The sequence below is a fragment of the Sus scrofa genome, chromosome 5 (genome assembly GCF_000003025.6).
Source record: "Sus scrofa isolate TJ Tabasco breed Duroc chromosome 5, Sscrofa11.1, whole genome shotgun sequence".
Taxonomy (NCBI): domain Eukaryota; kingdom Metazoa; phylum Chordata; class Mammalia; order Artiodactyla; family Suidae; genus Sus; species Sus scrofa.
In genome coordinates, this window is record NC_010447.5 from 45,928,342 (window position 1) to 45,955,241 (window position 26,900).

General features: G+C 44.8%; 1 protein-coding gene across 1 annotated transcript; it reads right to left on the reverse strand.

Annotated features, from left to right (window-relative positions):
• KLHL42 (kelch like family member 42) lies at positions 1,513-26,546 on the reverse strand. Its single transcript, XM_003126407.4, has 3 exons — positions 25,558-26,546; positions 12,479-12,672; positions 1,513-7,672 (listed from the first exon to the last, which is right to left on the reverse strand). Exons 1-3 carry the CDS (start codon positions 26,427-26,429, stop codon positions 7,221-7,223), a joined length of 1,518 nt encoding a protein of 505 aa, XP_003126455.1. The 5' UTR covers positions 26,430-26,546; the 3' UTR covers positions 1,513-7,220.

The window sequence follows — 26,900 nt, forward strand, 5'->3', positions numbered from 1 at the left end:
AGTAAGTGCTCTATCAGTGTTGGGTGTGGATGAAATAAATTCTTCATTAAGTTCTAGGTTGTCACCTATGGGCTCAGAGAGATGGACATCCCCTGACCTTAGGACCCACTAAGCTGTGATGTCACCTTTGGATACAGTAGCTGGATCTGAGTTTTGATTGTTTCCATTGGGGAAAAGATCAGTGTGTCTTTGGCTTTCAGTGGGATAGGTGTAGTATGTCAAGTTGGATTGTTCTTAAAATTGTAGGTATAAGAAGGGTGGGTGTGCACACGTGTTCCCACATATGGGGCAATCAAAGGATAGAAGGGCAGGGACATCCGTGGGCCACCATCTAGTAACCGAACCTCATTTTGTGACACCGACCCCCAACCCCCTCCAGCCTCACAGCCAGTCAGAGTCGTAACTAACACAACAGAAATGGAGTGGTGTGTTTCAGTTTTCTTAGAGTGAGAGGTACCTCAAAGAAAACAGTGGGAAATAGTAGAAACATAGGGAGGAGCAGGTTGTGAGGAGGCCATAATTGCTAAACTGTGGGACTTAGACTTCACGCTTTCATTCACGATGATAAGGATTCGGAGATCCTCCTCCCAGACCCATGTCTCCAAACGCTAACATCTCTCTCACGAGATGCCCTACATGTCTATTGCCTCATTTGCAAAGACTTTTCTCCCATTCTATGGGTTGTCTTTTTTTTTCTTTTCTTTTTAGGGCCGCCCTAGCAGCTTATGGAAGTTCCCTGGCTAGAGGTCGAATCGGAGCTGTAGCTGCTGGCCTACACCACAGCCACAGCCACAGCCACAAGAGATCCCAGCTGTGTCTGTGACTTACACTGCAGCTCTCAGCAATGCTGGATCCTTAACCCACTGAGCAAGGCCAGGGATTAAACCCTCTTCCTCGTGGAGAGTAGTCAGTTTCTTAACTCACTGGGCCACAGTAGGAACCCCTTCTTTTTTTTTTTTTTTTTTTTTTGTCTTTTTAGGGCCACACCCATGGCATATGGAGGTTCCCAGACTAGGGGTCTAATTGGAGCTATAGCTGCAGGCCTACACCACAGCCACAGCAACGAAGGATCCAACCTGTGTCTGCAACCTACACCACAGCTCACAGCAATGCCATATCCTTAACCCACCTGAGCGAGGCCAGGGATTGAACCTGCAACCTCATGGTTCCTAGTCGGATTCGTTTCTGTTGTGCCACAATGGGGACTCTTCGGTGCAAAACTTTTTGAGTGTAATTAGGTCCCAGTGGTTTTTGTTCTTACTATCACTTGCAAATCAACTACACTTTAATTAAAAAAAAAAAGAAAAGAAAGAAAAAGATGGCCCACATGGCTCTTCTTCTGGGACTTCTTCTGGGACAACTGCCATCTCTCTAACTCATTCAGGTGTTGGTCCAGTCTTCCCAGCCAATCAGGAGCTCCCATGGGCTGGGACCCATCCCACACTTTTCAGGCCTCCACCCAGCCCTGGTGCAGCCCTGAGTACACAGCTGGTACTTAACGGACAACAAACACTGATTTAAAACTATTTTATTTGAAGAGATTTTCTTCTGTAGTTCTAATTATAAACACAAAACGTATGCTGTTTGAGTGAGTGCTTCATAGGCATCGTTGTATTTAAATGAATCATGTGATATGTTTACATTTTAAGCCACACTTGAAATTGAAGGCTCAATACAACCTTTTTAACAAAGTTCAGTCATAACAAAACATAACTATTCATTCTACAGATTCTCATTTTTCTTAAAGTGACCACAAGATAGGAAAACACTGTAGAGACACTTCAAGAGCCCCTATTAAGTTTTTTTCAGAAAAATGACACAATAATGCAAACTACATTTCCCTTTTCTTTACTAGCAACCAACTATGACATCCATTTGACAAAGCACCAGCCAACCCTTCCAAAGTCACCCTTTGTAACTCAAAATCGACCCTCTTTTACATTTAATCTCCCTCCTATGGGAATGAATAAACGTGGTTATATCAAGTGCAGAAATCAGGCTGTGTCAATTGGTGTGTGCTTTATATCGTGTTCCGAAGTTAACACCATGAAATGAAAAATACTCTAATGTGAATGAAACATACCCTTTGATAGTTATCACAGAGGCAAAATCAACTGACTTTCACTCAGGACTAGTGTCTCGATGTTCATTTCTCCTTTTGATGGAAGTGTTTTAAAGGCATAGGTATAAATGCACAGGTGGACGGCTTGCTTCTCTCCTAACACCTACTTCCCTGGCTTTGCTCCTCCTTTTCCTGGGATCAGCCTGCTGAGCCCTTAGCTACCCAAGCTGTGGTGTTTTGTCAGTATTTTTAAATAAAGCGGATCTCATATCTTTTTCCAGAAAATGAAGTACAGAGAAGACAATGGAAAGTAGTGAGAAAAAAGCATCCTGTGAAAGACAAAAACAAAGACCGCAGGATGTGCTGTTCAAATTTAGAGAAAAGCTGGTTCAGGATTGTTAGTAAATCATCAAGTAGGTGACAGATGGGGCCAGGACTGAAGAGGCAGGAAGGCTTGGGAGCCCAGTGCACCTTGACAAAAGTGGGCATCTTCAAGATGGCCAGTCTAGTTTCCATCGTCACGATAGTAACACTTTGTGGGCTATAAACTCAAGGCGAGGCATGGTGGCTTATTTCCATATCCCCACTTCTTTATTTTATTTTATTTTTTGTCTTTTGTCTTTTGAGGGCCACACCCATGGCATATGGAGATTCCCAGGCTAGAGGTCGAAACGGAGCTGTTGCCATAGGCCTACGCCAGAGCCCACAGCAACGCCAGATCCGAGCCGCGTCTGCAAACTACACCACAGCTCACAGCAACACCAGGTCTTTAACCCACTGAGTAAGGCCAGGGATCAAACCCGCAACCTCATGGTTCCTAGTCAGATTCATTTCCACTGCGCCACAATGGGAACTCTCATATCCCCACCTCTTGACACTTTCTTGCACACGACAGACATTCAATTTTTGGGAACCAGGGAACTGAAATGAATCCACTCCCTGCTTTTCAAAGCCATTCCGGGCAGTGTCTACTCACCTAATTCATTCACTCCTCTAAGGCAGGGATGAGAAATAGACCTCACCTCACTCTGATGGACTGGAGGGCCTGGAAGGATTCATGACACAGATTCTGGGAGCAATTTCTGGCAGAGGTAAAGGAGTGCCACTCACTCTCAAGGCCATCTTGACAGACACAGGCAGAGATGTTATCCATTCCCCATCCCTGGTCCAGGTGAAAGGCAGCCAATGATTCACCCACACTCCCTTTCTGCTGCTAGGCTGTTTCTCCAGTCCTCAACATCAGGACACTGTGGATTACATGCCGATCAACCAGGAAGGCCAAAGCCTTTCCACCCAATTCACCTGTGCAGCCAAATAGGTAGGGTCATGGCTTGATGAAAAACCTGAAAATACGGCATCCACAATGCGCAAGATGTACTGGCTTATTGAACGAGAACAGGCATGTACTTGATTCATCTCTCGGTGGAGAAAGAGCTTTGCCCATCTAAGTATAACTTCCATTGATATCTAAGGCATGTGGAATTACTTAGGATTTTGGTCCCCCCTCAAAAATGGCAGAGTTAAATTGTCTTTGGTATTCATGCTTCATCCTAATCTACTGGTTTCTTACTAGTAACCATAACCTTCTCAGTACTTCATTGTTAAGATTTACCAAGTGCTGTCGAAGTGATTAACTCCCACACAGTCATCAGAAAAACTTCTAAAGAATGCGAAGGGGGGAGACCTCTGAAAGGAAGGGTGCAGAAAAGACAGCCAGAAAGAGACAGCAGAACCCAACAGCCTCCCTCAACAATTCACACTCAGCACTCACTGTGCCACTCAGATCATTCTCAGTTAAACAGGCTGCTTCTGACTGGGTGGCCATCACTGAGGTCCCCCCAGAAACTGCCCTCTCCACAGGGGGAGGTCAGCACCCCTCAGAAGCATCTCAGAAAAGAAGAAAGCACTAAGAGAAAGAGAGGAAATAAAAGGAGACTTTCAAAGCAACATTGCCCTCATCATAGAGAGAGGCATCAGTGCAACATTGGCACCAGTGAGAACAGGGCTCAACTAAAATTCCCCTCAACATGTCAACATCGCTGGACAGCAGGAAGAAAGTACAGAGCTGTCCTACTGTACTTTCCACTTGGCCTAAGCCCCGCCGCAGCCCCAAGTAACAGTCTTGTTAGGAGTCTGCGTATCTTAGAGAAAGCATAACATGCCCAGACGTTCACGTGTGTACACACACACACAAAGATATGTACACACACACACATATATATATACACACACACACATATCAAACCTGGTTTATAAAAAAGAGCTTTGTGGATCAGAGTATGCCTCCACTTGGTCCAAGAAGCTAGTTAGCCACACTAGGAAAACAGACCCAAAGAATGGAATCAGGAAGAGAACCTGTTGGCAGGAATAATACTGTATCTTCTAGAATGTTGGTATTTACAAGCTACTCTCCAATTGTTTGTCCACAACTCATTCAACTGGCTAGAATCTTCTGAACACATAAGATTAAGCCTTAAGGGCATTAAGCTCGGTAGCAACAAAAATTAACACCATCTAAAATAAATTAGATTTTTAAATACATGTAATGGAATTACAGGTCACTGGATTTATAATGAATATAAATTAATATAAATCTATTATGAAAGTACCATTCCCAGGAAGATTTCAGTTCAGAGTGTTTTAAAAGAAAGAAGGCTAAGTATCTGAGAACAAATGGTTATGGCTTAGAAACCCTTTATTAGTATTGTAAGCTGAGTACTGATAAGATTACTTGGTGACGAGATATGAAGATCTGTCTCCACGTCTGCAATAGAGATTTACCTCCTTTTACCTAATAGACGTATTCCTGAAAAGTTGTGCAACTAGAATTTTTACAACCAGACCCTTATTTAAAATATACAAGGAGGCCATGGTTGTAAAGAAACCCTGTAGTGACTCCTTGGATGAACTGAAGTCCTGCTGAGGTCACGAACTTCTCTGTGCTCTGTCTGCACGGTGACTGCATACTAGAGGCATTCAGTAAGTGTGCTGAATGCATGGATTTGCCGTAACACACGTTTCATTTTTTTGACGGGACACTCTTAAAGTGAGGCATGCTATAACTGGAATGTTAGGACAGAAAGATGGGATCCAGCTCACAGTTTAAACTAATTTCATTGCAAAAAACCAGCAAATTTCAGAAAGTGATTTTCAGTGAAGATTAAGATTCTTTACACGTGTGTACACAGGCAGACCTTGTTTTATTGCGCTTCACTTCATTGCACTTTGCAGACACAGAACTTGTGGTTTTGTTTCTTTGTTTGGCTTGCAGGGTGCAGTGGTTTGATGTAGGATTTCAGTTTCCAGACCAGGGATTGAACCTGGGCCACAGCAATGAAAGCACTGAGTCCTAATCACTAGACCGCCAGGGAACTTCCCAATGCTGCATTTTTTACAAATTGACAAGGCAACCCTGCCTTGTCAGATGTAATGGTTAGCCTTTTTAGCAATAAAGTATTTTTAAATTAAGGTATGTAGTTTTGTTTGGTTTTTTTTTTTTTTTTTTTTTTTTTTTTTGTCTTTTTAGGGATGCACCCACAGCATATGAAAGTTCCCAGGCTAAAGGGTCAAGTCAGAGCTGTAGCCACTGGCCTACACCACAGCCACAGCCACTCGGGATCCGAGCTGTGTGTACGACCCACACAACAGCTCATGGCAACGCCAGATCCTTAACTTGCTGGGCAAGGCCAGGGATGTAACCTGTGTCCTCATGGATACGAGTTGGGTTCATTAACCACTGAGCCACAATGAGAACTCCCAAGGTATGTACTTTTTTAGAACATAATAGTATCGCATACTTAGTAGACTACAGGATCATGTAAACATAACTGTTACATGCACTGAGAAACCAAAAAATTCATGTGACTTTCGTTATTTGCTTTACTGCCAGGGTCTGGAACTGAACCACAGTATTGTCAAGATATGCCTGTATATTTTTAAAGAAATGCTGATCTATAATTGGCAGAAGATTCTACTCGCTGTTAAGTGACTCACTGTAAACAAACAACGGCTTGAGCAGGGATCCACATGATTTAACAACCAAGGCAAAGAGCACCTTATCGAATTTCAGAAATACCATCAGATGCCATTCCACTGCTGGAAGGGCTTCTTCCCCTCTCTCCTGCACAGATGTTTCAAAGCTACCCTCACTTTACCCCACAAAAGCAAAGCTGGGGTAGAAAAGCCAAGATTAAATTAGAAAGGTACCTGACCTTAATACAAAGTTATTGTTTCAATCTTTAAAAAAGAACTAAGTCAAATACAGTCAATAAAAGTAAAACCATAAAGGCATTTCTTCCCTTATTTGGTGCTTTCTTCCCTTCCCATTTAAATGTAAGACTCGATTTAAAAAATATAGAGATCCATCCTTTTAAACAATATATTCTCTCTTTTAAGCAGTACAGAATGCCTAGCAATACAAGTATCTGACCACATAAATCTGCAATCTGCTACATAAATGAAATAAGAAGTTATAATCTGCTTATTTACTCAGTATTCAAAACTGTAAAAAAAAAAAAAGACTAGAAAAATAGCTGACAATATTTTTAATGCAGGTTTTGGGGAGGAATGGATGCTGGGTTCCATCAGGGTAAATTTCCTGAAAAGTCATGTGCAAATACACTATTATGAACATAGAACCCTATTTTAAACACACTGCAAGTATATACGGGTGTGACTGGGGGAGAAGAGGGGAGAAAGACGGTGTTAATGTTTGTCAAGTAAAGTAATAACCAAAAAAAAAAAAAAAAACCTCTCACTTAAGGTAGCAACACTATTTCAAGTGACCTAAAGAAAACAGATTTTAAAATCATCTTAACTATTCATGCCAATTACTGACTTTGGCCCTTTACAAAGCAGGCACAATGAATCTTCTTTTTGAGGATCAGTTTCGGTCCTCCGCCTAAGGGTATCACATTTGTACGAAAACAGTATCATGGATTTGCTCCCATCATTTTAAAAATCAGTAATTAAAAAAATAATAAAGTTGGTCTCTTTTCACCACAAGTTTTCAAGTAACTGGTTCAAGTAAGCTTATTTACACCTTTTGTACGTGTGACCTAAAACCCACATGTCCCCTTTAAAAAGCAGTTTCGCTTGAAAATGGACACTTTTTTTTTTTTTTGGTCTTGATCCAGGTTTCTTTCAAATACTAATTTGGTCATGTTTCTGCCTTATTGGGCAGATAAAGGGAGGAGACCAGCAAGTTGTGTCCAAAGGCTGGGAAACGCCGGAAGGCTTCCCAACTGTCGTTAAAGATGTTGTACTTGAGGAAGACGCGATGTTCCAGGCTGGTGGACAGGGTCACGTCTCTGCTCATGATATAGATGCCGTCGTTGTGAAGCGCGCACGTCAAGTTCAGGCCCGACTTGGATGTGTTCTCCTTGAGGTAGAGCCACTGGCGGGTGGCAGTGTTGTAGGACTGCACGGTGAGCATGTCCTCGCTCTGGCTGCCCCTCCGGGTGGGCCCCAGCTCGTGGAGGCAGCCCCCCACAATGTAGATGGTCTCCTCCACAGACACCATCTGCTGCTTGCGGATGTGGACGTCGCACGTCTCAAAGAGCGTCCAGAGGTCGGCGGCGGGGCAGTACTGCAGGATGTTCATGTTCCGGTCTGCAAGCAGAGAAGCGGCCCGCGTTCTGTCACCGCCCCCGGGAGAACACTACCAGCTGCCTGGGCTGTCTACACACACCTACCTCCCCGTGAAAGAACTGGCTCAAAGGGAGGCACAACTCTTGGCGAAAAGCCCAGGCTGGGAAAATGGCTGGGAGGAGATCCCACCAGCAGGCACGGCCGTGCTCAGTGGGAAGCTCTCAGATTTAGGTCAGGCCAGGTCAGAGAGATGAGACTTGGTGACCCAGCAGCCCCGCCCCGGACCCTTACGCCTTTGAGACCTACCAGGCCAGGCTGGCATGCAAAGCAAAGCACCCGAGCCCCAGAACCCTCGTCAGTATCTGCAGAATGACCGTCTGTTTAATACTAACAATGGCTAAGCCCTGAGATTCTAGGAAACCGGGCAAGTGAGTGGAGCAGGATCTTTGGGGCCGCCTAAAGGACAGGATGCAGAGCTGCAAGTCAGGAAAGATGCAAGAAAATCTCCCTCTGGCCTTCAAGGGGCAGAATCACTTGGCAATTCTGTTGCTCAGTTGTAACACCAGAGACACACTGACAAAGACCCTACTCCTTCCCCCTGCCCATTTCACAAGAGATGGTTACTTACTGTGTGTATAAAACCAAACACTAGAGGAAAGACTACCCTGACTTGATTTTGTCTTTTTTTTTTTTTTTTTTTTTTTGTCTTTTTGCCTTTTCTTGGGCCACTCCCGCGGCATATGGAGGTTCCCAGGCTAGGGGTCCAATCGGAGCTGTAGCCACCGGCCTACGCCACAGCCACAGCAACGTGGGATCCGAGCCCCATCTGCAACCTACACCACAGCTCAGGGCAACGACGGATCCTTAACCCACTGAGCAAGGCCAGGGACCAAACCCGCAACCTCATGGTTCCTAGACAGATTCGTTAAGCATTGAGCCACGATGGGAACTCCTACCCTGACACGATTTTGAGTTAACAGCTGTTTTAAGGAAAAAATAGTGCCTACTCTCTTTGAAAAATGCTTGTGAAATTTAAAATATCTAGTTTCAGGTTTTTTTTTTTTAATGTGCTCTTTCTTTTTCCCGTTTCTTTTCTCCTCAAAGAAAGGATAAATGGAATATTTTAGCTTCAGCCAAAAGAAAAAAGCTCTGAATTATCAGAAAGAATGAACTTTCTGTTTGTTGTTGTTTCTTAAACAACAAAATCTACCAGTGTAAGAGTTTGGCCTGGGAAGTGATGCCCAACTAAAGCACACACCTGCAGCAGAAGCTGGGAGCCGTACTTCCTCCTGAGACAGAAGGACCCACCACAGGGGGCAGTAATTAAAGAGCTCCTTGGAGCGCTCTGCCACCAAGTCAAGAGCCACCTAAGAGAGCACAGTGGGAAAGAAAACGGTATCTTGTGTCTCTGCACACACTTCCCCAAGACTGCAGAAATGTGGAATTGTTACCGCTTCTGTTTTCTGCCCACACTATGACCTCCCTCTGTTTCTTTTCTTTGTAGCTATTGTGCTGGAGCGCATCCTAGAAGACGGCCCTGGGGAGTTTGGTTACTCATCTGTCAAGTGCTTCTTAGGCTCCTGGCTCCCCACCCGGTGAATAGAGGACTTGTTCTAGGGAAGCTTCAATGTATTTATTTCTCAGTCCAGGTCTGAATGTCCTCCCAGGTCTTCTGTAAATGTTTTCTCTCCTCAACCAACAAGGGCTCAGACCATGGTGGTCTGAGTTGGTGGAATGATCTTTTTGCTTTTACATTTTGAGTTGATTCTGACGTTTAACAATTCACCCTTCTTCCCTTTAGTGGTGACTACTACTGTCTATTGAATTTCTTTTCATTTCTACAGTGCCTGCCAAAGAATTAAAATAATCAAAGAGCTATCATAAAAATCATGAACTCTTCCTTACGAAATTTTTAGAAGTCTCACTTAAGAAGTCAGCAGGCTTTGAACCCAACTTCCAGTCCTGAATTTTCTTTTTTTTCTTTTGTTGTGACAAGGATGATTTCTTGTCCTGAAGACAAAGAACTATTAGGAAGAGCCCCAGCAGAGGAGGAGGGAACTTCAGACAAGTAACTGTCCTCCTGCCCCCGCATCATAGAAAACTGGTTTCCAGCCTTTACACAAACAGTCATCCATCCACATTGCCTAACCGTCCCATTGTGGGGACTTGGCTTGGGGAAACCAAGATGGGACTCACTGTGGGTGGTCCAAGGGAAGATGGTACATGAGTCGTGGCTTGTGAAACTTGAAAACACACATGCCAGGGTTTTCCAGGTCAAATCTAAAGAACATTTGCTCAGCTGGGGTCATGGAAAAACTAGGAAATCTACTAGCAAAACTGGTCTTTGGGCTGCAGGGCAGCTGTCAGTGCTTCCCGGCTCCTGGTTGGAAGAGAAGCCAAGGGGTGTGTGTGTGTATTGGGTCAGCCCACAGCGGCGTGTGCTGTGTCACAAAATCTAGGGAGGAATCAGAATTCTTAGAAATGTTCAAAAGCAAATAACTGTATTTACTTTCCTCGGAGAGAAGACACACAGATACACACAGAGGTACATGTTCACACAGGAATTCTCTGGGGTCTATGGTTAAGTCTATAACATTGACCACTGTAACCCAAACACCAATGCTAAAGGTAAAAGAAATGATGGCTAGGACATCTTTCTACAATTATTCATAAAGGAAAATCCAGTCATTATCTTATCATCAGTGGAGAGTCACTGCGGACATTGGGAATAGCTCCACAGATGATGAAAACGTGGAGTGAAAAGAAAAACCTCACTGCTTCCCAGGTACCCCTCTTTGTCATAGCCTCTCCCTAAATGCGAAAGTCAACATACCACCTGTAGGGAGTTGAATGGTGGCCCCTCAAAAGATAGGTCCACTTTCTAACCCCCAGAAACTTCGGATGTGACCTTATTTGGAAGAAGGGTCTTTGGAGATGTACTTAAGGATCTCAAGATGAGATCACCCTGGATTCCCCAGGTGGGCTCCAGACCCAGTGATATGCATCCCGATAAGAGACAGAAGAGGAAAGGACACAGATACACATGGAGAAGGCATGAGGAGATGGAGGCAGGAGCTGGGCAGCCTCTAGCCAAAGAACTCCGGGAGCCTCCAAACCTGGGAAGAGACAGGAAAGATTCTCCCCTAGAGTCTGCAGGGGGAGCGTGACCTGCCAACACCCACTGTAATTCTGGCCTCTGGACTCCTGAACTTAAACAACAAAATCTAAAAGATCTAAAAGAGCGTGCCTTTCTCTTGCTTTAGGCCACCTCATTTATGGTCATTTCTTAGGTCTGCCACAGGAAACTAAGACACCATCTACCACTGTCCCCACCAAAGCAACTGTTTAGAGGTACGCTAAGAAGTATTCATGAGTATCTTTTGCTGTCATGGGAAAAAAAAAAAGTGCATCAGATGCTCGTAAAATATCTTACATTTAACTTCTTCCTCTAACATACATCCCCCAAACAAGACACATTTTGGTTTCGGTGAAAAGAATTTTTGCACCTACACTACACTATTATGATGTGGATTTCTGGTCTTTCCAAAGTTATAAAGGGTTGAATGGAGCCTAATGGGGCCATCAACATCATTTCTCCACGCCTGTTATCAGCCAAGGAGGGGGGAGGACTGTCTTGCCCACAGGTCATTTCACTACATCAAATATAATGGTAACTCTTCTACTGCAATGTAGCTAAAAGTCCTAACAGTCCAGTTATGCCTCTTCTATAACTTCTGAGCATTATATAGTCAGACAGAAAATAAACTGCCTTGACCACGAGAAAACCCGGACACCACTGCTTTAAGTGGGGGAAGAGATAAGAGGAAAGGCACATCTATTCTTGGTGGCCCATCATGGTCTTGATTACTGTTGATAATAGAAAACCAAGCTGTGGAGTTCCCACTGTGGCTCAGTGGGTTAAGAACCCGACTAGTACCCATGAGGATGTGAGTTCAATCCCTGGCCTCACTAAGTAGGCTAAGGATCCAGCATTGCTACAAGCTGTGGTGTAAGTCAAAGACACGGCTCGGATCCTGCATTGCTGTGGCTGTGGTATACACTAGCAACTGTAGCTCTGATCCACCCTAGCCTGAGAACTTCCATATGCCATAGGCAGAGCCATAAAAAGGAAAAAAAAAAAAGTAGAAAGAAAACCAAGTTGTGATATGCTTCCTACCAGGACCCACAGTATAAAATCTGCTAGAGAAACTTCATTTTCAAATGACTAACTATAAAATGTCCCCCCCCCAAAAGCGAAAAACATATACATATGGTTTAACAGAAATACAACCACCTCCGAGAGCTGGTCAGGAAGAAATTCTCTTATGTTCACGTTCTTGCTCCGTCTACTGTGTGCGAATGAAAGCTGAGGCCTGAATTTCTGGGATCTGTATCCTATATGTTTGTGCTCAGATACAAGGGAGAGAGTGAAAACAAAGACCTCCAAGGATGCTCTGGCGCCAAGTTCCATAGTGCTGGACAGGGCGGATTCAGGCTACATCTGGGAGAAGTACGGAGTTATATGGCCTGAGTCAGGAGATGCCTGACGGCGGGGTTTCCAGAGCAGGAAGAGAGTACACGTTTTCTTCACAGCTCCCCCATCCCCCATTCAGTTTTCATGCTCATGCAAAGGCATCAAAGGCCCCTCCTGCCCAGACCACCCCTGCCATACAGGACGCTCTTCCTTCCAGACATGTAAATGCAGTGTACTTAATCAATGAAATCACACTGCTGAACACCAGAGCATTTCCTGCAGCCCCTCCTGCCCTCCCCGAGGCTGCCAAAGCTCACCTGTAGGAAGACCACCTACGAGTCCCCTTCACTTACCTCTGGTGGTATATCCTCCGATGACATAAATTTTCCCCTGACACTCACAGGCAGAGAACTCAGCCAGAGGGTTTGGTAAGGGTGCCATGAAATTCCACGCATCCTGCTCAGGGTTATAACACTCAACGTTAGAAACGGCCTGCCCGCCAATGGCATAGAGTTTTGAATTTACAGCCACGAGTTTGAAGTTAGACCTGAAAGAGAGACACAAAGGCCCAAGAAATCAGTTCTTTTGGATCATTAATTGGAAGACAACGGCATGACCTGCTAAAGCAGTGTGTGGAATCTGCTGGGTATTTGCAGAAAATAAGCTCTCCGAGCTGGGGGCTCTTCTGCCTGGGGACAGAGGGATGACCCCATTGCATCTCACATTTCACTCTTATCACCAAGAATCCGCAAGAACAGTGCAGTATCCAAACTTCAGCTATCGAAGATGAGCAATTCAATATACCAAGAACTAATCTCGCTTAGCTTAAGCTAAGAACCAAAGACACTCTGTAGATGTTAAACTCAGTCAATAGCTCTTTCAGGAGGGGGAGCAAGCCCCCACCCCACTCCCTCGTCTCCACTCCCCGTAGGTGGACTTCATCCTGGATTCACACCACCGCTGCCTACACAAGCACTTGCAAAGGGTAGTTGCTACTGGGAGGTCCAGACATCTCTTTACCATGAGTTCACCCTAGCAGATCACTCACTCACCCTCCTCTTATGAGGGCATCTTCTATATTCCTTCACAACGTATAAGGTAGGAGGAGGTAAGCATGGAACTAATTAAAAATATTTTGACCCAGCATTCTTAGGGTATTTACACATGTGAACAAATACTTCACAGGTGTTAACAAATACTCCTATCATAATAGTAAAGTTTTTTTGTTTTTTGTTTTTTGTTTTTTTTTTTTTTGTTTTTGTTTTTTTTGCTTTTTAGGGCCCCACCCATGGCATATGGAGATTCCCAGGTTAGGGGTCCAATCAGAGCTACAGCTGCCAGCCTACACCAGAGCCACAGCAATGCAGGATCCAGGCCACATCTGCCACCTATACCACAGCTCACGGCAATGCCGGATCCTTAACCCACTGAGTGAGGCCAGGGATCGAACCGGCAACCTCATGGTTCCTAGTCGGATTCATTTCTGCTGCACCACGACGAGAACTCCACAGTCAAGAATTTTTTTAAAAATTTTACGTCTGTACCCACAGCATACGGGAGTTCCCAAGGCAGGGACTGAATCCAAGCCGCAGCTGCAACCTATGTCACAGCTGCAGCAACTCCAGATCCTTTAACCCACTGCACTGGGCAGAGGATCAAACCTGCATCTCCACAGTGACCTGAACCTCTGTAGTTGGATTCTTTACACACTGTGCCACAGTGGGAACTCCAAGAGTAAAGAATTTTAACAAGAGAAAAACATTAGTTTTTAGCCCCATAAGCAGTAATACAATGAAACTCTGCTTATCGGCTTCAGACACTAAATAGAAATCTCGTGGCTTTTGAAAAGAAAAAAACTATGTTTCGATGCAGTACACATGGATTAATGGATTCCTTCAAGGCCAGAAAGAATAAACATTTGGATGTGCTGGGTCACCTGACTGAAACCCACAACTGCCTCAAGTTTACATGCAGCAGGACAAAGCAGCAGACCCGGTTCTAGACCTGCTGTGCTGACAACCAGCTATCTGACCATCATGTCTAGTGTGGGGACAAAACCCATCATAGGATAGTCAAGACAGTAAGAGAAAGCTAGTAATCAGAGAGAAAGATAAATACCATATGATATCACTTATATGTGGAATCCAAAATATGGCACAGATGAACCTATCTACAGAACAGAAACAGACTCACAGACATGGAGAACAGACTTGTGGTTGCCCAGGTGGAGGGGGAAGGAGTAGGATGAACTGGGTGTTCAGGGTTAGTAAACGCAAAGTATTACATTTCGAATGGATAAGCAGGGAGTTCCCATCGTGGCTCAGCGGAATCTAACTAATATCTACGAGGAAACAGGTTTGATCCCTGGCCTCTCTCAGTGGGTTAAGGATCCGGCATTGCCATGAGCTATAGTGTCGGTCACAGACACAGCTCAGATCTGGCGTTGCTGTGGCTGTGGTGTAGGCCGGCAGGTAGAGCTCTGATTCGACCCCTAGCCTGGGAACCTCTATATGCCTCGGGCGTGGGCCTAAATAACAACAACAACAACAAAAAGAATGGATAAGCAGTGTGGTCCTGCTATATAGCACAGGAAACTAGGTCCAATCTCTTGTGGAGGAACATGATAGAAGATAATATGAGAAAAAGAATGCATATATATGTGTGACTGGGTCACTTTTGCCACACAGCAGAAAGTGACAGAACTCTGTAAATCAACTATAATATAAAAAAATGTTTTTTTTAAGTACTACCCAGAGATAAGATACTATCACTATAATCCTGGTGTTTGAAATAAAGAAGCAAGACCAGGTGACTTTACAGGCCATATCTAATGGTGACGCAATGATTTCTTCAAAAGTAACAATATCCTAAGAAAGAATGAGAGTAGAGGCTACACATTAAGATAGCATGTTGGAGGGTAGATTAAAAAGCAACCATGAATGAGTAGCCATGCCTGATCTCCTGACAGATGTTTAATAAACAGTAATGCATTGGACGTTCCTGTTGTGGCGCAGGGGAAACGAATCAGACTGGTATCCATGAGGACTTGTGTTCGACCCCCGGCCTTGCTCAGTGGGTTAAGGATCGGGTGTTGCCATGAGCTGTGGTGTAGGTCGCAGACGAGGCTCGGTGGTGTAGGTCAGCAGCTGCAGCTCTGATCAGACCCCTGACCTGCGAACTTTCATATGCCTCAGGTGTGGGCCTAGAAAGCAAAACAAACAAACAAATAAAAACAGTGACACATTATGATATAGAACATTTGTCAATAACAGCCACCTACTAAAAAATTAAGATTTTTTTCGAAGGTGCACAGAATGTTTACTTGTCAATGAGTTTAGCTTAGTTTTGCTTTTCAAATCTGAGAGTGAAGAGAGTGTTCACCAAAAACCTCATATTGTCCCTTAAACCCAGCCAGCCATTCAGTTTTTCATGCCAACAGACTTCCCCAGGGTGGCAATGACTGGGGGGTCCTTGGTTCATGTTGCTTACCTTTCCTGCTGCCAATGGTCCTTAAAATCTGACCCGATGCCCTCTCTATGTGTGCAAATTTGGGGAACCAAAGGAAATAAAGCTGGTCAATAAGCCCTAAATTTCACCAGCCCACAATTTGTTTTTGCTTCCCCCCCCCACCAAGGTACACAGATAATAAATTTTCTAAGAACAAAACAGTTTTTGATATTTATCCAGCATAATCATTTGTCCTCAGCAACATGTAAGGGGCTTCTTTTTGAGGTTGAATGAATAGGCAGTGAAAAGCAAACAACTCCACCTCTCCAGACTCCAGCATGCTCAAGTTCACTTGAAGAGACACACTTTTCAAGTGAATTTGTTTTATGATGAAGCTGCCACCCAAAGACAGGCCGCTTGATGACAAGGCAGGCTGCCAAGGATCCCGAACCCAGGCCTGTACAGGGAAGTCTCAGCTCCACTATTCAACAGCTCCAAGACCTTGAAAAAGCCATTGAACCTCGGCTGATCTGTTTCCCCAGCTGAGAAGTAGGGGAAACAAATCCATGTTGTAAAGAGGAGAAAAGGGTAACTTTCAAAAAGAGGTCACAAGAGGGAGTTCCTATTGTGGTGCAGCAGAAACAAATCAGACTAGGAACCATGAGGTTGCCGGTTCAATCCCTGGCCTCTCTCAGCAGGTTAAGGATCTGACATTGCCACGAGCTTTGGTGTAGTTCGCAGACGTGGCATGGATCTGGCATTGCTGTGGCTGTGGCGTAGGCTGGCAGCTGTAGCTCCGATTCGACCCCTAGACTGGAACCTCATGTCATGGGTGTGGTCCTAAAAAGCCAAAAAAAAAAAAAAAAAAAAAAAAAAAGGTCACTAGAGGGAATGCTTTACTGCTTGTCACTGCCTACGCTTCTTAACCTCAGAAGGATCAGTTTCTCTTCTGTCAAATGCAACAGTCACTGGCTGTAACGGACAAAGGGCTAGACTTCTTCACAAAGCACTTTCCCATCCATAAACCTTGCCTTTTCCCATATTCTGAAAACATCTCTTCTGCTCCTTACATCCTGAAGGGAAAAGGTATGAATCCAAGCTATATATTATTTTTTTTTAATTGTCACCTCTGCAGTTTTTGTTTTGTTTTGTTTTTGCTTTTTGCAGCTGCACCTGTGGCATGTGGAGGTTCCCAGGCTAGGGGTCAAATTGGAGCTATAGCTCCCGGCCTACACCACAGCCACAATGCAGAATCGAAGCCATGTCTGCAACCTACACCACGGTTCATGGCAATGCTGGATCCTTAACCCACTGAGCGAGGCCTGGGATTGAACTGGCAACCTCATGATTCCTAGTCAGATTCATTTCCACTGTGCCACAATGGGAACTCCTGCAGTACTTTTTTAATACTGATCCCTGACATATTCTATTCAGGAGGCTAAAAGAATTTTCATATCAAGTAACAATTTGTTAAAAAAAAAAAAAACCTGAATTAAAAAAAAGGAAAGAAACATAGGTAAAGGATTTTCCCTGGAAACCAATAACAAAAATTCCTTAAATAGCAAAAAGTGAAATTGATTGTAATTAAGGAAATATTTAAACACATCCTGCTATTAATCTAAATGCTGATGTATCCTGTTTCTAAGAGTCTGGGATTGAAACTGGCAACCTCATGATTCAAAAAGAATGCCTCAGAGTAAAATAAAACATTAATTGTAAAAAAATAAAAATAAAAACATCAACTTGTTGTAGGGACATACTTGACAGTAAACAGAACTGAAAGTGAGAAAAATTAAATGACGATCTAATTTCTATTTCACTTAGAAGAAACAGAAAGCTCCTGAAATCCTTAAATGCTAAGTAACATGACAACACCACCCACCTGTGCACAGGTTATCAATGACTAATAAGAGTTACCACAATACCTGGAGGCAGGATGTGCTGGGTCTAAACAGCAAGTTACTGACAGTAACTTTCCCTTTCAGGAAGTGGGGCCAGTAATAACGCCCATCTCACAGAGATGCTGTGAGCAGGACGTAGGGAGGGCATTTAAAGTAGTGACCCCAATATGCAGCCCCGAGGAAGAGCTCAAGAAACGTAAACCACTGTTAGGATTGCTGCAGAGAAAAGCTGTCATCATTAGAGTAAAACTTAAGAGTGAAAGGCAAGCTCCCCTCTCTATGCCTGTTTCAAGCCCTCCTAGGAGGACTGTGTAGTCTGGGGACCATCAGGGCCTTTTGTCTCCTCTTCCGCCTTTGCCACTTCCCCATCTGTTAGCCTTCCCTGGGGACCAGGAAGGGGAGAAAGGAAGGTTAGGAAACAGAAGTAGTCGTGGTTGCTACTTACAGTCTCTGAGAAAACTCAATGTGCAAAGCAATTTAAACTGTTGGCCAATAGGTGGGGAGGTGAACAGACATATTGCTTTTTTTTACTTCACACTATCTACTTAATCACAGAGGACAAAAATCTCTGGAAGGTTCCAGGACTCCAGAAATGCTCTAAAATCCTAAACTTTGGCTCAGAGGAAAGGGGACCGACAAAGCTGACAACTGCAGTTCCTTCTCTGCCAGGAGACTTATTTGTTAGGTTTCTCTCCCAGCCTGGCTGTATTATTCACACACAGAACAAGAGGCAGAACCCTACTCAGATTCCAAAGCAAGGGTGCAGGGCAACAGAAGAGACTAGACAACTCTAGAAATAGATTAAGGAACTGAGTGCTGCAGCAGTGGCCAGTTCCTGCGAGTTATCGTTTATTAAAGTGAGGAGGGAAAGCAAGCCATTTTGTGAGCACACAAGCTTTCACACCTGAAGAGTTCTGTCCTGACAACTCCTGAGATCAAATCCACATTCAGACTACTGGACAGTGGAGGGACTTTGAAGCATGCTCTCCAACAGCACTGTGTACTCAGGCTGCTGTTTTCAAGCAGTGGGCACAGCACTAAACGTTTTTCTTTTCTTTCCCCTTTATTTTTTTGCAGCGGTGGGGGTGGGGGTTCCTCTGCTGCTTATGCAGCACCATCTTCTCCAGGGTGCAAAGGGCTTTATAAAATCTCCCAGTCCCAGGGTTCCTGTTTGTCTGGTTATTTAAGATTCCAGGATCATTGCTTCTGTTCAGTTCCTGGGGAAAGTGGGCTGCTCTGCCTTTGACCCCTTTATCCAAGTAAAACCATAGCAATATATGGATCAAGGCAGATGTGAAATGCTGTGTAACTGGCAGCCAAACACACCCTTTCTACTCTAGATTCTAAGTTTCCTCTGGTGTTTCCAGAACCTGTGCTGGATGCCTTATCGGACAATCGCATGCTAGGTTTTTGTTGTTGTTGTTCTTTTTGTCTTTATTCTAGAGCTGTACCCATGGCATATGGAGTTTCCCAGGCTAGGGGTCTAATTGGAGCTAGAGCTGCTGGCTTACGCCATAGCCAGAGCCACGCTGGATCCACGCCACATCTGCGACCTACACCACAGCTCATGGCAACGCCAGATCCTTAACCCAGATCGAGGCCAGGGATGGAACTGCCAACCTAGTCAGATTCATTAACCACTGAGCACGTCAGGAACTTCCCATGCTAGGTTTCATTTTCACTTGTCTCATCATCTAAACTCAACTACAAGCTCCTTCAGGGCAGGAACCATATCTTTTGATTTTAACTCAGTCGTGATTAGAAGGATGCTGACGCAGAGGCTGTGGTAACACTGAGGTACTCATGATGAAATTCTGCAAAGGAACACAGTCCCATGAAATAACCTGTGTTCTACTTCTTGGAAGAAAAGCATTTTTAAAAGGAAAAGTTAAAGATCTATGTGAAGATAGTCACTGTCAATCTATAAGCCAAAACTGGTGAACACTCTAAATGGTTATATCTAGTCATGGGATATTTACACTTTTTCACACACTTTGAGCAATTTCTTTTCTTTCCTTTTCTTTCTTTTTAGGGACGCACTTGCGGCATATGGAAGTTCCCAGGCTAGAAGTCGAATCTGAGCTGCAGGTGCAGGCCTACACCACAGCCACAGCAACACCAGATCCAAGCCGCATCTACAACCTACATGGCAGCTTGTAGCAACGCAGGGTCCCTAATCTACTGAACAAGGCCAGGGATCTAACCCGTAGCCTCACAGACACTATGTCAGGTTCTTAATCCACTGAGCCACAATGGGAACTCTTAAATTAACTTCTCGTGCCCCAGTTTCTGCCTCTGTAAAGTGGGAACCTGCCTAATATAACCCTTGTGAAGAATAAGTGAGACTATACACACAAAGTCATAGGAACAGTACTTAGTACAGAGTAAATGAACCATCAAATGTTACTTACTGCTATTTTTCAGCTATTCTAAATAACTATAATAACAGTTACAAGATAAAACTATTCACTGTAATATTATATTTTAAAAGAACAAAAATGAACACATTCACTTTTGTTACAGTAATGTAAAATACACGCCACAATTCAAAAAAGCCATACATTTTAAGCATCTATTATTTATTGGATACCACTTTAGCCGTATGAATATACACAAGCATTGAATAAGCAACAGGACCCGAATGGAAGGGAGAGAAACAAAGAGAAACAGAAAATTTCAATTCAATGTGGGGAATATGCTAGAAAAGCATAGAGTTTGAAAGCCCAAACAAGGGCTTAGGAAGGGACTCCTGGCTGAGATTATGTCAGACCTGAGTTAAAATATGGAGGGGATAAAGGAAGCAAATTCCAATATGGGACCAATTTTTAAAATATAATGGAAAAAAGCATCTGTGTAGAAAAAAAAATAACGACTAGAAAATACCTAAGACATGGAGTTCCCATTGTGGCTCAGTGGAAATGAAACTGACTAGCATCCTTGAGGATGCAGGTTCGATCACTGGCCTTGCTCAGTGGGTTAAGGATCCAGGGTTGCCGTGAGCTGTGGTGAAGGCTGCAGATGCGGCTGGGATCTGGTGTTTCTGTGGCTGTGGCATAGGCCAGTAGCTGTAGCTCTGATAAGACCCCTAGCCTGGGAACCTCCATATGCCATGGGTGTAGCCCTAAATAGAAAGAAAGGAAGGAAGAAAGAAAGAAAGAAAGAAAGAAAGAAAGAAAGGAAGGAAGGAAGGAAGGAAGGAAGGAAGGAAGGAAGGAAGGAAGGAAGGAAGGAAAGGAAAGAAAGAAGGAAAGAAGGAAAGAAGGAAAGAAGGAAAGAAAGGAAAGAAAGGAAAGAAGGAAGGAAGGAAGGAAGGAAGGAAGGAAGGAAGAAAGGAAGAGAAAGTACCTAAGACTAATCCTAACAAAAAATGTACCAACCACACAAAGGTAATAAAAAAAACCTTTCCTGAAAGACAAAAAAATACATGGAAAAACAAACCATTTTTCCAGCTGCAGAGTATCAGAACACTATGAATCCTTCTCCAAATTAATCTAAGGAGTAGGAGTTCCTATCATGGCACAGTGGTTAACAAACCCGACTAGGAACCACGAGGTTTCAGGTTCGATCCCTGGCGTTGCTCAGTGGGTTAAGGATCTGGCGTTGCCATGAGCTGTGGTGTAGGTTGCAGACACGGCTTAGATCCCGAGTTGCTGTGGCTCTGGCATAGGCTAGCAGCTACAGCTCTGATTAGACCCCTAGCCTGGGAACCTCCATATGCCACAGGAAGCAGCCCTAGAAAAGGCAAAAAGACAAAAAAAAAAAAAAAATTAGGCTCACAGGACTCAATTTAAAAATTTGACTATAAAACATTTAAAACCTCTTTCTATAAGAATACCGTATAAGTCTGATGTCCAAAACCAGAGGCTCACAAGGCCAGTTCTGGTCTACACATTGTTTCTTGTTTGGTCTGCAAGGTTTTTATTGTTGTTGACTCATTTCTTTAATGGAGTAAGTTGCCAACATTTAAAAATCAGGATATCTGGCAACACCATTCCTCATGCCCATGCAGCAAAATGCCACAATAAGTAGCTGTAGCCACGGTGGGTCAATAGCTCTCCCCTACCCCTCTACTCACCGGGTCTACCTGCCTAGTCACTTCTAGTATTTCGTTTTTGAGCCTTAAGAGAAAATAAAGGCAAAGGGAAAACATGTGCAACATTATGTAAGAGATAAAAGATTAATATGTGCATACATGTAGAGAATTCTAAAACAAAAATAAAAAAGATGAACCAATTTTTTAAAAACTGGCAAAGGCCATTAATCATGCCAGGGGGAATATACAAAGAGCCAATAAATATATGAAACAATCTCTCTTCCAAACAGAGACATTCACACCAGTGTTTATTCCCATTAGACTGGTAAAAATGAAAAATGATGATAATGTCTCATCTTGGCAAGAGCACAGGGAACTGGCAATCTCAAACACTGTTGATAGGAGAGGAAATTAGAACAATTTTTTGATGGGCAATTTGGCAGGAGCTACCAAAATTTAAAATGCACATACCAAGAGCTTAATCTCTAAAATATACAAACAATTTATCCAACTCAACAGCTAAAAAGCCAACAACCCAATTGAAGAGTGGGCAAAAGACCTGAATAGACATTTGTCCAAAGAAGATACACAGATGGCCAACAGGCACATGAAAAAATGCTCAACATCACTAATTATTCAAGAAATGCAAATCAAAACAACTATGAGATACCACCTCACACCAGTCAGAATGGTCGTCATTAATAAGTCCACATATAACAAATGCTGGAGAAGGTATGGAAAAAAAGGAACCCTCCTACACCGTTGGTGGGAATGTGAATTGGTACAACCACTATGGAAAAACAGTATGGAGGTACCTCATAAAACTAAATATAGAACTACCATATGATCCAACCATCCCACTCTTATGCGTATACCCCAACAAAACTTTCCCTGAAAAAGACACATGCACCTGTATGTTCATTGCAGCACTATTCACAATAGCCAAGATATGGAAACAAGTTAAATGTCCATCAACAGAGGAATGGATTAAGAAGATGTGGTATACATACACAATGGAATACTACTCAGCCATCAAAGTAACAAAATAATCCATTTGCAGCAACATGGATAGAACTACAGATTCTCATTCTGAAGTCAGAAAGAAAAAGACAAATACCATATATCCCTTATATCTGGAATTTAATATATGACACAAATGAACCTTTCCACAGAAAAGAAAATAATGGACTTGGAGAATAGACTTGTGGTTCCCAGGGCGGGGGTTGGGGGGCTGCGGAGGGAGGGATGGACTGGGAATCTGGGGTTAACAGATGCAAACTACTGCATTTGGAATGGATAAGCAATGAGATCCTGCTCTATAGCACTGGGGGCTATATCTAGTCACTTGTGATGGAACATGATGGAGGATAATGTGAGAAAAAGAATGTGTGTGTGTGTGTGTGTGTGTGTGTGTGTGTGTGTGTGTGTGTGTGTGTGTGAGACTGGGTCACTTTGCTGTACAGTAGAAAACTGACAGAACACTGTAAACCAACTACAATGGAAAAAATAAAAATCATTAAAAAAAAATTAAATGTACATACCCTTTACCACACCTATCCAGAGATTCCAGGCATTTGCCCTATAGAACTAACACACATATGCTTACTAAGATAGGCACACATATACCAAGCTGTTCAAAAATGGTAAATGGAAGTGACCTAAATACTCATGAATTAGGGAAGGGCTAATTACAGCACAGTGTGTCCATAGGCTGGAATACTACACAGCCATTGACAAGCCTGAAGTGGATCTACATTAGCTGATACAGCAAAAACTGAGTGGAAATACCAAGGGCCATAAAAATCAGCAAAGCTAATCAATTTTAGAATAAAAATATGTATAAGATGTATATACATCCCACATGTACATGCACACATATATGCATTTTTCCACCTCGGCCACTATCATCATATTTATATACGTTTATAATTATAAAAATACATTTATAATGTATGTTTATAAATGTCTATAGATGCACCTTTTTTTTTTACTCCATGGCTTTTCATGCCATTTGCAATTTTTCTAAGCATGTATTTATGCATTATTTGAATTTTTTTCCCCCCAAAGAGGACAAAAACAGCATTCCTAGGAGGGGAAAAAAGGACTACCAAGAATTTGTGGAGAAAGACGAGAATCCTACAATGTTTCATGTCAGAGGTGTGGAGCTAGGGCTAGTGTGCTGAGCACCATACAGCAGGAGGCGACAGACAACGTGCCAGGCCTTCTACCCCTAATCTGAGCATTGCCCATCACCACTACACGGTCATTTGTTGATTCAACTAACACTCTTAAAATCTGTTTAAATATAATGCTCTGGGAGTTCCTGTAACGGCACAGCGGAAAGGAATCCGACTGGGGACTATGATGCTGCAGGTTCGATCCCTGGCCTCACTCAGTGGGTTAAGGATCCAGCATTGCCATGAGCTGTGGTGTACGGAGCAGACGTGGCTCATATCTGGCATTGTTGCTGTGGCTGTGGTGTAGGCCAGCAGCAGCAGCTCTGATTAGACCCCCTAGCCTGGAAACCTTCATATGCCACAGGTGCAGCCCTAAAAAAAAAAAAGACAAAAACTGAAATAAAATAACGCTCTGATGGAGTACCCTTGTGGCTCAGTGGGTTAAGGATTCTGCATTATCACTGCTGTGACTGGGGTCGCTGTTGTGTTTCAGGCTCAATCCCTGGCCCAGGAAGTTCCACATGCTGCAAGCATAGTCAAAAAAAAAAAAAAAAAAAAAATTCTGATATCAAAATTTAAATACAGTAACATCCCCCTTGGTGCAAATAATGCAATGCAACAAAGAGATCCTAGAAGAAAATTCGCCAACCTCTAGATGGTTATCACCTCCAGGAAGGAGAAAGTAGGAGTGACAGTCTTTCTGCTTCTTCATTCTCTGACGTTTTTCTATTTTTTGTGAATAACTCTGTATTTTTTATTATGAGGGGAAAAAAAAAAACCTTCCAAATTGAATTTTATATTACAGTCGAAAAAAGGCCAGGACTCATTCCCTTCCCCCCCCCCCCAACTGCTCAGCCTTGGGGGAGGACTTTAAGTCAAGTAAATATGTGTGATGACTTTCCCATTCCTGTTAAGACTTTCTTTGCATGGCTGTGAGTTCCCAAATCCTCATTCCACACTTCAGGGCAGGCATCTTGGTGGTACTTGAGATGGATACAGGTGGACCAGAAGAAAGGGTATTCCTGTCCTCCCTTGGGTTACATTGATTCTTCTCCCCTCTTTGGAATGGCTCTAGGCCATCTTGGGCCCTACCATCTTTCTTTCTACCACTTCTTCCTATAATGCTCTTTGCTCTTGTTTTCCTATTCTTTTCCTGGCTCTGTCTCCCCCTGCCCCCATCTCCTTTTCTTCTCCTTTCTTCAAGTCACCCCAGTGCATGTTGGGAGGGATGTGCAGGATGGGAAGGTAGAAGGTTGGGACAAATGGAAATGTTCTAATTTTGCAGGTGACCAATGTAAGGCTCAAGTTTTGGGTCCATGATGAAGACTGTCTGCAAAGAAAGTGAGCTGCAAAAAGAGAGAATAAAAAAATAAAGATGATCTCCTATACAGCTGACATTCTAACGGTTATTTTCTGATCACAGGTTGGTGCCCCAGTGCTTAAAGCTTCAAGGTCATTAACAAGATTCGCCAACATCAGTGTTACAGGTTACTGCCCCATGTGTCATTATAATCAGCATTAGTTCCTAAAAAATAAAAAGGTAAAAATAAAAGCAAAATTACAGTTTTCTTTAAAGGTATCCTTCTAGGAAACCACACACATCTTTTTTTTTCCACTGAGATAGACGCAAAGTTGGGGGGGGGGCAGTCTAAAGGTGCAATATCTGCAAATAAATGACTCAGATAGTTGATTTCACTGGGGCCTCGGCTTCCTTGCCAAGTTCATGGGTAACTTTGCCAAAGGCCACCAACGCTCCCCAGGATGTCATTCCCATCCCAGCACAACTTCCTGTGACTGCTCAGCAAACACTAGGGGACCAAATTCGTGAACAGATGAAGGCGGGAAAGCAGCAGCACGGCTGGGCGCTTGCTTACCTCTTCTGGTTCATGGAGGCCACCTGGAGCCACTCGTTGGTGCTGGGGTTGTAGGAGTGGGCCGCGGAGATCTCTTGGCTGGTGATCCTGTAGCCGCCCACTATAAAGAGGTAGTTGTCCAGGATGGCGGACCCATAGCCCCTGACGTTCACCAGGTCTGGAGGGAGGTTGTTGGCTAGCGGGAACCAACGCTCGGTCATCTCCTCGTACCTGAGCATGGACGGGGGCTCTCCTTGATAGGGGTGAGGGGCTAGGGGTCCCCCCAGGAAATCACCCAGCGCCACGAGCACAGGAGTCCCAGTCATCCGGGCCTCTCTCAGCCTCTGTTTCAGGCTGACATCCCCGGGGGCCGGAGGAGAAGACCCCAGGAGATGGAACTGGGGCTTGCAGAGCACCTCGTGGAAGTGGACGGCCATGAAGCGCAGGCAGGCCTCTTGCAGGTCGGGCAGCCCGTACACCTGCGCCAGGCGGTACAGCTCTAGGCAGTTGGTGAGCCGCACCTGGGACAGCAGCAGCCGCAGCAGGGACGTGACCTGCAAGAAGGAGGCCGCCTCCACCAGCTCGGACAGCAGGCTCACCTCGTCCATGTCCTCCTCCTCCTCCCCACCGCCGCCCGGCTCCCCCCGTCGGCCCAACAGCCAGCCTTCGCGGGCCCCGCCGGCGTTGATGAAGTCCAGCACCAGGCGCAGGCCCGGGGCGCTGAGGCCGCGTAGCTGCTGCACCTCGGGGCCGCCGGCCTCCGGGCTCAGGGCCTCACGCATGCCGGAGCGGTAGAGGGCGCGGAAGTAGTCGCTCTGCTCGATGAGCTTCCTCTTGCTCACCGGGTAGCAGCGGTCCTCCAGACGGATCTGCACCATCTCCTCGGCCGACATGGTTGGGGGCCCGGGGGCAGCGGGGGCTCCCGCCAGCTCTCCGCGCTCGCCGGGTTCCGGGGAGGCTGCCGAACGCTGGCGCTGGGAGGCGGCGGCGGCGGCGGCGCAGGGCCGCCCGCGCCCGCCCAGCCTCTCCCGGCCGCGGCGGCGCCCCCGAGACGGCCCCTCCTCCCAGTCCCGGAGGCGGCGGCTCGGCCTCGCCACCCTCCCGGCTCGGCGCGGTGGACGGCCCCTCCGGCCTCCCTCCGCGCCAAAAAAGGCCCGGGCGATGCGCGCTCCCTGCTCGGGTCGTCCCGGGCCGTCTGCCTGGAGCCTCCTCCCACGCCTGGCCTCTCACTTCCGCCCGCAGGACCCCCGCCGCGGGCTTGGACTTTCGGGGAGGGCTGGAAGGCTGCGGGACCCGGGAAGGCGCACAGCCGCCCCCGCACGCCGGTCGCCGCGACCCTGCAGCCCGGCCGGTCTGCGTCGATG